The following is a 10,710-nucleotide window of genomic DNA, read 5'->3' as shown; positions in this document are numbered from 1 at the left end:
CCCCCGCTCTTTTGGCGGTGGCTGAGGGTGTCCTTGTAGATCTTTTGTTTAACCAAGGCATGTGTAGATCTCTTTGACCGTTTTGACGCTATTTGCCCAGGGGCTAATTCCTTCTGGCTGAGGTCTCTCTCGCCGGCTTTCTGGGAGCAGGTCTGATTGGCGGCTTTCATGTTGCACCCGCAGTTTGCTTGGCTTTGCTCGGGGGGCTGTGCACGCTGAACCGGTAAAGCTTTTGCTGGGCAGTCTTTCAGTGTTCGTTCCTGTGAAGTCGTGTTACGGGTTGTGCAAATGAAAGCATTTCCCTCGACTTCCCATCTGTGAGCAAAATCTTAGAAAAACAAACAAAAAAAAAACCCAGGAGAAACCACCAGAAAAACTCTTCTGCCGAAACCAAGATCAAGTTTCCAGAGTTGCCTTGCTCCTGGTTTTGCTACAGATTTTCTTCGTTCAAAACTATTACAGATCCCATGCTGAAAACTTAAGCCTTTCTAGGCATGATGAAAACAGTTGTAGGGCTGACTATATTTGAACTGGAATTGAACCCTTAAAACTATGTGCTCTTCCTAGAAGTTTGAAAAATTACCTTTCCACAAAGCAGCTGACTTGTTTTGGGTATGTGGAGTCGTTTGTTGATAATGTTTAGAGGGATACAAATGGGTTAATTTTGGCTGAAGTGTCTCATCAGAAGCAATGCTGGTGTATGATTACGGCTCACGCCTACCTCACCAGGATACGCGTTTCGTGTACCAGCACGTTAGCTTTGGCACCTTTCTTACAACATTTACACTGTCACTCTGTTATTTTTGCAGCGTGTTCTTCTTCTTGTTGCTTCAGATGTTGATGCCTTATGTGCTTGTAAAATACTCCAAGTAAGTCTTTGTTCGTTATCACCCTAGGCTAACAGTAAAAGAAAAAAAATGCTCTGGGGTGTTTCAACAGGCATGAACTGGGGAAAGGGTGGAGGTTTTATCTGCTTTTGTAACTTACTTTTTCCATGAATTATGACACTGAAAACTAGTAAGTCACACTCCCAAAGCTCGCGTAGATTTATCATTTGATGTGTCCTCAGGGAAAAGATTTGTAGGAAATAGAATTACAGCCTGAGATAACGTTGTAGAAGAGGTTGTTTCCCCTCACCTTTGCTAACAGCTGTTTGCCTCATTTCAGGCTTTGTTTCAATGTGATCATGTGCAATATACACTCGTCCCAGTGTCTGGATGGCAAGAACTTGAAACAGCCTTTCTCGAGCATAAAGATCAGGTGAAAAAATACTGGAAAATTTCTCAGTTACAGCTCGTCTTACACAGACATGCACTTCTCCCCTTTGTCAAACCTAAACCGTCAGATCTCGAACTAAGTATTGGCACTGGTTACCTCAAAACAGTGTTAAAGTTTTAACATAGCAGTTACAAACTTGTCAAGTTTGGTTTTTGACATCAGCTTGAACTAACGTGCTGTAATTTTCCTAGAGTCAAAGTAAATCTGCGCACATTTAGAGGTATAAAAGGTGCTGTTGGATGTTCAACATCCCCAAATTTGGCGTTTTGTCTTAAGATTTTTTTTTTCTTTTTTGAGACATCAAATATTAGAAATAAATTACCAGTTTTGGCAATGATGAGTGCTCTAGAGGTTTTCTAAAGGTGTTTTCAGTCTTCTGTGTTTCCTGCTAATTTAAGTAAAAAGCATCTATTTATTTATTTATTTATTTGTTTGCAGTTCAAATATTTTGTTCTTATTAATTGTGGCGCCAACGTTGACCTTCTGGAGATCTTGCAGCCTGAAGAAGACACTTTTTTTTTCGTGTGTGACAGCCACAGACCTATCAATGTAGTGAACGTTTACAACGACACACAGGTAAACGCTTTCCTGTCGTAACAAAACTCTGCAGGCAGTGTGGTGGCGGGTGGCGTGGTGCTTGTCTGTGTTTCGCAGGGTGCTTACAGCGTTAGCTCGCAGCTCGGAAAGCAGGAACAACGGATGTTTGCAGCAGTAGCGTACGTGAGCAGAACAAAATCCGTTCTCAGTACTACAGAATATACCGTTAGCCTTGTGATGATTTCCCTGTCGGCAGGAAGCGCCTGTCAGTGCTGTTGCTATAAATCAAACAGCTACAAATCAGGAGAAATGTCCTCCAAGATGTAACGTGTTATCTCTCAGCATCCAACAACATGTAGAATTTGAGTATTAAGCACAAGTTATTTGACAAGGTGAGTTTAACAACAAATGATAATTCCTTCAGTAATGCTGTAACAAAGGAATAAGGTCTTTAATTTTATATAAATAAGTATGGTCTTTTTATTAAAAAGCAATGTTTTTGTTATGCCAGTAGCTGTTCACAGCCAAAATGAACTTTTCGTTTCTCTTACTATATGAAGTATTTTCATCTGTCATTTGAAATTCATTTTAATCACTAAATAAGATATTTTATTTAAAATAAATTTTTTTTCTTGCTAGATCAAGCTGTTAGTTAAACAAGATGATGATCTGGATGTTCCTGCTTATGATGATATCTTCAGAGATGAAGAGGATGAAGAAGAGGACTCAGAAAATGAAAGTGATGGGTCAGAGCCTTCAGAGAAACGTAGACGTTTTGAAGAGGTGTGTTTCTGCTACTTTGCTGTGACAAGAAAGAAAATAAATCAGTTATTACATGTACTTTACATCATCGTAATAATGACATTTGAGTTTAAAAATCAGGTTCCATTAGATCACAAATTCAAGTGTAAGACTTAAAAATAATCTACTATGACCAGGAGAATTTCACCTACACAAAATGTTTATTTATCTGAACAGCACAGAAATATTTTCTCCTTATAAAAAAAGATGTTTTGAACTTGTTTGTGCATAATTCTGTCTGTATAACCAGTGAGCTGACGAGATCATCTCTGATTCTGTGCTCTGGTCTTTACAGCTAGCAATACAGCTTGTTTAGATTAAACTTTTTTTTTGTAATTGTTTGAGAAGATAGAAGATCACAAATTATTTAGCAATACATTTTGTCTGTCCATGTAGCAGGAAACTAACAAAAGTATATTATGGTAGACACAAAAAAATTAAATTTGTTGTATGTAATTTGTAGCATGTTTTCTTTTTATACCATTCAAGGAAGCAAAGGCACGAGGCTAGCAATATCAAGAGACAACTAAATGTAAAGACCTCAGATTTAGTATTTATTTTATATTTTTCTAGTAACATAGTACAGCTTTGCCTGCTAATCTCTTTATTTTTCATCAGTGTCATTTTTGTGTTAGGAAATGGTAGGATTGCGGTGCTGCTGACGTGTGCTGAGCCTCTCATTTGAGAAGGCAGGCAGAATCAGTGCTAGCACAGAAAGGTGCCGTGACTTTCTAAAAGTGTGTGCCTTGGAAAAATGCTTGATAATAGTACTTTGTTAATAGGAATAATTCTTCTTTACCATGAAGAATTTAATTAAGTGTTTTTAATGAAGTCTTAGTCATTAAAGTATCTGGACAGCTGCTAATCTACTAGCGTGTTTTTTCTAGCTTTTTAATATCCAAATCAATTTACAGGATGTAATAGAGAGAACAATGAAAAGGCGACAGAGGCGAGAATGGGAGGCACGAAGGTGTGATTAACTTTTTTTTATGTTGCTTGTATCTCTTTTTCTTATCTTTGATTAAAATCTTGCCAAGAATACAAAAACATGATACTATGCTGCTTGATTTGCAAGATGCCTTAGTTTAACTGCTTCACTTTTAAGTAGCTGTATTATTCTCATTTTGTCTATCTTGGGATGAGATTTGTGCTTCAGTTTTCGTCCTGCTCAACCCCACTGTTGTCACTAGGAATGAGCAGGAACGAATTACATAAGAAAATGGGGTTTGAGGAATGATGATTTAATAATTTTTTTCTTTTTAGTTTATGAGTAGATTTCAGTGTGGTTTTCACGTTGCTTCTAAAATCTAATTGCTTGCAGAAAAACTATTTCTAGCCCAAGGTTGGGTGTTTTTTTGGGGTTTTTTTTTTAATTACTAAAATTTCACAATTCCTGGCTTAATTTTTCATTTAATCCAATGACCAGTTCACCACTTAGTCAGGTGTGGGATTTTTTTTTTTCCCTTTTTAGACGAGAAATTCTTTTCGACTATGAGCAATATGAATACCATGGGACCTCAGTGAGTATAAACTCGTTTGTCATGAAAACACAAGGTGCCGATGTCAATGTAACTTGACAATACCCAATCTTATAAGTACCTAATGATATTGTTACACCTTGTTGTTTTTAGATCTTATTATATATAAGATACATCATATACGTAGAAGTAGTTTGAGTTAGCAGTTCAATGTTTTCTGGTGGTGTACATCCAATTTTACCACTGATGAGTCAGGTGCATCATAGAAACAGCTCTGGCAGACGACTGAGCACAGCAGCAACTTAACATGAGCAGAGGGGGAAACTGGTAAACCAGAACTGTTAACTTCTTTGTTGTTTGGTATCTTAATGCTGTTCTAAAAAAATATGATAGTGTAATTTTTTTAGGTCTTGACAAAATACTCTTGCAAAAAGACTTTTAGCATGTAGGGAGCTTTTCTGCCTTCCGGAGTTTTCAAAGCGACAGGACGTTTCAAACATAACACTTCGGACATCAGACTGTGCCTTCTGTTATTGGCCTCCTGTCTGCTTATTCTTCTATTTTGTGAACTGCTGCTCTATGCATCATGCAGGTTTGCAGAGCTGTATAAAACATTTTTCTTACTACTTGGTTTCTTAGAGAGTAAGACACTGGCAGATTCAGAGCCAAGGGATTTCTAGAGCTTTAGTAACATCCTAGTACTTGGCAAATTTAACTGTGTTCTGTTTGTTCAATGAAGTGAGATTTTTGTGTTCATTTATCCTGTCTTTTTGCTTTTTCCTCATCTAGTCTGCGATGGTGATGTTTGATCTGGCATGGATGATGTCTAAAGACTTGAATGACATGTTGTGGTACGTTTCCTTACCATTTGTCATAGAGGCTAGAAGCTTAAACCCGCGGTAAAGAGAGGCAGGATTTCCCGGAACTATTGGATTTCAGTAAGAGGTTCCAGTTTATTTTGGGGGGGGTGTCTGTCTCGAATCGGAGGACACATTTAATGACAAGCAACCGATAGTTTTTGTGTGGAAAAAGGGAGGATGGTATTATGTGTATGTCCTCTAAAGAAGGAATAAAAGCATATAGCTTTGATATTAACTTCTAGGAGTAGTTGGTGGACAGTGTTTCTGACTTGTTTTGTCACACACTTAAAGACTTAAATACAATATACTGTACTGGAATAATTTCGTTTTAACTTCTTTTCCTTTTCTTCCCCCCACTCCGCCACCTGCAATTTTAGGTGGGCTATTGTCGGCCTAACAGATCAATGGGTCCAAGATAAAATCACTCAGTAAGAAAGATTTTTTAAATTTTTTTTTTAAGGAATAACTCATAGCAATTAATAGAGATCAGGAAACATGGGAATTAATATAACATAAGGTAATTAATAAATGGTGACATTAAATATCTTAATAACTGAATGTGGTCTGATGCCTTCTGAAAATGGGAATATACATAAGAAAAAATATTTGTCTTTTCTACTATTTAGTATTTTTAAACTAACCTTATTTTTCACAAAATTATAAAATTGCTGCCGTGGGAAGAAATTGTGTTTAATGGTAGATTACATAAATATTAACTCGATACAGTTTTATTAAAGGAAAAAATAATTGTGTTCTGTATCCTTCAGCATCATTTCCAGTTTTAGTTAATGAGTTTCAGATCTTCTCTCTTTTTTCTCCTTGTTTTTTATTTCCTACTAGATACTAGAATTCTGATGGTAGTGAATGTGTAGTCTTTAATTCTGGTGTTCTGTTGTTACTAATACACTGATATTTTTAAAGGGGATAAACGTAGTAAGGAACTAATTTCATTGGTCAGTCTATCTGTTTCTCTGAATTTTTAAATTTTAGTTTATTTTTATTTTTTTATTTAGTTGTTTTGGTTTTTTTTATTTTAATTGCTTGGGTGTATGGCTGAATGTTGACAGAACATTATTTAAGTTGTTTTGATTTTTTTCCTTTAAGATGTAACTGCAGTTTTCATGCTGCTGATTGGCTGATGTGTGTAAGCTTTAGGAAGCATTTTTGTGTTCTTATAACCAAGTACAAAAATCCACTGGAAGCAAGTGAAGTAACTGATTTGTTTTTATTTAAGAATGAAGTATGTGACTGATATTGGGATCCTGCAGCGTCATGTGTCTCGCCACAACCACCGCAATGAGGATGAGGAAAATTCTCTGTCAATTGATTGCGTGCGAATAGCATTTGAATACGAGTATCCTTCTTAAGATCCGGGGAAAATGAACTCTGCCCACTTGCGAACACCAGCTGAGTTTTCATCTAGGGAGAAAAATTCCCAGCACCATCTCTGCTGCTGCGAGTGGAATTAAAAGGAATGGAAATGTGAATGTTTTGTTGAACATGAATCCCTCTTTCAATAGCTCATGTAGCTTCAGTTCAGCATAACCCTCAGAATTCGTTACAGTCAACATTGCTCCTCTCGTGTTACACACACCTGCAGCTTCGAACGCTGTTATGGAGCACGGAGGTGCAGTGAAAAAGGGCAACTGAAGATTTACCTGTTAGTTGTGGAGGTTTGGTACTGTTTTTAACTTCAGATTACATATGTGTTTACAATTATTTTCCCTAATTCCTGTTCAGTCTGCGCCTGGCACTTTATCAGCACTGGTCTCTGTATGAGAGTCTGTGTAACACCTCATATACCTCTGCTAGCCTTAAGCTTTGGTCTGTACAAGGGCAGAAGAGGCTCCAGGAGTTTTTGGCCGACATGGGGTGAGTTATAAAAGTCTGGGGCTCTATTAAAGGATCATTTTTTCAATGAATTATAGGAAAATATTGATAATATAGATTGTAAGTACTCGAGTTACATTGTAAATGTGACTGTGGGGCTTTGAGTAGGTTGCAGAGTCTCTTGGAGTTGAGTTACAGAACTTGTGTCTTGAGGTGTGAGGAATGCTTCAGCTGTAAGCCTTGATGGAACAGTAGATGTGTAGAGGAACCGATGCTATCGCACACCCACTCTCCAGTGACTGAAGAAAAAAGAACCAAGCAAGCTTAGTCAGACTTCACTTGCTAAATTATCTAATATTAAGAGAACCTTACAAAAGAAAGACAAAATATTTGTTTATTCTTATATACTTACCAATGTACTTTTTTCCTTCTGTTTTTAGTTTGCCTTTGAAACAAGTGAAACAGAAGTTTAATTCCATGGACGTGTCTTTGAAAGAAAATCTTCGGGAAATGATTGAAGAATCTGCAAACAAGTTTGGGTAAATTGTTTTAAATACAAATGCTTTATCTGAAAATACTTTTCCATTAAGTTCAAATATTTTTATATGAAGAACATGTACCATCTTGTTTTTAAAAATATGTTTTTGAGATCGACAGACTAATATTAGGCTTGTTGCAAATGTTTAAGGTGCGATTTGTCTTCACGTTCTTAACAATAACAAATTGAGGAGATGGCTGGTCATGTTGATAATAATGTTGGTAATGTTAATGATCTTTACTGGTTTTACTTCATTTTGCAGAATGAAGGATTTAAGGGTTCAGACCTTCAGCATTCACTTTGGCTTTAAGAACAAGTTCTCAGCGAGCGATATAGTTTATGCAACAGCTTCTCTCATGGAGAATATAGAGAAAGAGGGGCCTGAAACGACTAATTTCATTAAAGCTTTGGACAGTCTCTCCAGGTACTGAAAATAGGTCGCTTCATTCTTTTACAACATTATTTAGGGAACATGGACTTTGTATCTAAAAGATGCATTCGTGCCTCATAAAGCCCTGAAGAAAAAAGCAAAATATCCCTGTGAATTGTGTTTAGAGAGGTCTCACTTCTGTGTGGAAAACTTCATTTTTATATTAAAGTGTTTACTTTTGCTCTTTCTATCGCAGGGGTAACCTGGACAAACTGCACCAAGGACTGGACCTAGCCAAGAAGCAGTTACGTGCCATTCAGCAGACAGTAGCCAGCTGTATTTGCACCAACCTTGTAATTTCGCAGGGGCCTTTTCTCTATTGCTCTCTCATGGAGGTCAGAATTTTAGTTTTTGTCTGTCTTGTTTAACTGTCGTATTTGGCTGTCTCATAGTTGAATAAGACTGTTTTCCTGACTGCTTGACTCAATAAGAACGACTCTGTCTATGCTGATCTGTCCTCTGATGGGTCAGTATTGACATCTGCTCTGAACATCCCAAAGGAAGGGTCAGTCCTCTCAACGGGGTGAGCGCGTCATTGCAAAGTCAAGTGGGTGAGCTCAGACCCCTCTTTTGTAATGGTTCTCGTTAGGGCTCTTTGAGCCACACAAGACTTTAGACTTGTCAGTAGATATTAAAATTAAATAAGTGGAATAATCATCTTGGATTGTAATTAAAATACTTTTTCTTCTCCTAGGGCACACCAGACGTGAAACTGTTTTCCAAACCAGTGTCTCTGTGCCTGCTCAGTAAATACTTACTCAAATCATTTGTTTGCTCTGTAAGTAAATCAAAAAGCTTTTGACTAACCTCTGGCCTGTTGGGTACTTGCAGTTGATTATCAAAAGGTTATATGAAAATCTTAATAATGTTTTTCTGCTAATTGGTTGGATAATTTAGCACATCTCTGAATGCTGCCCTAGGAAAGACAACTGCCTGGGAGACTTTAGAGTGTTAGAAAGTGTTTTCATTACTAAGATAGAATTTAACATCTTTGTGTCATGTTTTTAAGTTTGAGGGAGTATGTCACTAAATAAGTACTTTGAAAAGTTAACCTGACACACAAAAAAGGAGTATGGTATGACTGGCAATTGTTATCTAAAGACCTCTGTGTCTGTTTAAATTCAGGTTAACTTTTCAAAGTTAGATGAGTACTTGTAATACTATCTCCCATGGAGAGCTGAAGCTAAATTGTTTCCTGCGTTTTGTCTAACAAAGAGGCTTTCTGACTTGCAGACAAAAAACAAGCGCTGTAAATTGCTGCCACTGGTAATGGCAGCACCAATGGATGTTGACCGGGGAACTGTGATCATGGTGGGCATTCCTCCGGAGACAGAAAGCTCTGACAAAAAGAAGTAAGCAGATTGTTTAAAAGTTCTAACTAAAGCTTATCTGTAGACTTTTCCTGTCTCTGAAGCAAATATACCTTTCCTGTACCTATTTTTCGCTAAATGTGTTGGTTCCCATTGTATCTTTATTAAAACCAGCTTTTTGCATACGGCAAGCACGAGCTGCTTTGAGAGAGGATACAGATGTTCCCCAGCTTCCTTGCAAGTTGTTTTTCCCCTCCCCCTTAACTATTCCCTTATCTTAAAAGAGGAAAATAGTTGACTACGTGACCTGTGACTTCATTTTGTAAAGCCTGCACTGTTACGATTTTTGCAGTTGCGTAAGTGAGGTGGATGTTGAGTATGTGGCGTGTGTAAAACACCCGGAAGACATTTTCAACTTGCAGCAAGGAAGAAGTTCCAGACTTTACTAAAGCTGTGCTTCTCTGTAACGCTTGTGTGTATTTCTGTTCACCTTTTAGCTTTTTTGGGAGAGCGTTTGAGAAAGCTGCGGACAGTACCAATTCGAGGACTCTGCACAACCATTTTGACATGTCAAGTGAGTAACAGTGTCGCTTACTTCACTCACCACATAGTCCTTTAGGGGTCAGTGTTCATGCAGCCTCCGTAAAGCGTAATGTGGAGAGCTGCTCCTTTGGGCACGGCTTAGGCACGGACAGCAAGGGTATGGTGTGATGCGCTGTTCCCCAGTTCACTACACACAAACTGCATGATCTGTCAGTCTTGTTCGAAGTGCTGTCTTGTCGCGCAGGAATTATCAACTGCTAAGCTGAGGCTTGTCTTTTTGAGGTGATCTCATATGTGCTCTTCAGTTTAAAATCCGTGAGGGTTTTTGTATTTAGCAGCCAGACCAAGAACGGAATTGATGTTATGAGATGCGTTCTTTATCGTCTCATTTTTCAAACTTATGCAACAAGATTTCACTCTCTGTATGAGCTTACAAAAGAGGCAGTTTTTACAATCTGTAATTATTTCTGCACACTGAACATACAGAGAAACATTTCTAGATTTAAAGGGTGGCTGCTATATCATGTCGTGAGCATCTGGAAATCAGAGTTTGCTGAAATCTGAAAGCAAATTAAACAATGGTTTGCATTTTCCTCGAATAAATAGTTTCTCTTTTTCTTCTTTGAGGTGATTAAGTATAATGGGAATTAATATTCTTCCAGTGTGACATCTAGTATATTTTTAGTTATTTGCATCTTGTAATAAAATATTTCATGTTTTAGTAATAGAATTGAAAACAGAAGACCGGAGCAAATTTCTGGATGCGCTCATTTCTCTCTTGTCCTAATGGTAAGACAGTGTAAAGAAGATTAATTCAAAAATCAAGTACAAATCAAGTTACTAATCAAATTACATTCGTATATTATCTGTAGAATGTTCTAAGAAAATGCAGCAGTTTCTAGTGAAAATATATATTGAGATAAGAATTTCTTACAAAGACAGTTGTTTTTCTTTTTGGGAGGAGGCAGACTATGTATCGGCAGAATATCAGAATTTTTTTTTTTGTTCTTGTTCAGAAATTTATTTCAGTTCCATCATTCATAAGCTTTTTTTCCATTGTTCTTAACTTGTGGCTTTTTAGGTTCATCAGGAAAAGGAGCAGCTG

General features: G+C 37.3%; 1 protein-coding gene across 1 annotated transcript; it reads left to right on the top strand.

The window, feature by feature from the left end:
• Positions 1-809: 809 nt before the first annotated feature.
• Positions 810-10,392, top strand: CDC45 (cell division cycle 45; the record flags this gene model as incomplete). The annotated part of the gene is made up of 17 exons (XM_010142614.1): positions 810-869; positions 1,168-1,260; positions 1,717-1,854; positions 2,455-2,598; positions 3,531-3,586; positions 4,088-4,136; positions 4,884-4,945; positions 5,332-5,382; positions 6,189-6,308; positions 6,695-6,826; positions 7,225-7,323; positions 7,585-7,746; positions 7,949-8,087; positions 8,447-8,530; positions 8,986-9,104; positions 9,560-9,636; positions 10,328-10,392. Coding segments are annotated over 17 exons (1,650 nt in total), but the record flags the coding sequence as incomplete, so codon positions are not given.
• Between the last annotated feature and the right edge of the window lie 318 nt (positions 10,393-10,710).

The sequence above is a fragment of the Buceros rhinoceros genome, unplaced genomic scaffold, assembly GCF_000710305.1.
Source record: "Buceros rhinoceros silvestris isolate BGI_N320 unplaced genomic scaffold, ASM71030v1 scaffold43308, whole genome shotgun sequence".
Classification (NCBI taxonomy): domain Eukaryota; kingdom Metazoa; phylum Chordata; class Aves; order Bucerotiformes; family Bucerotidae; genus Buceros; species Buceros rhinoceros.
The sequence above is the reverse complement of the archived record's forward strand: the minus strand, read 5'-3'. Positions and strand labels throughout refer to the sequence as shown.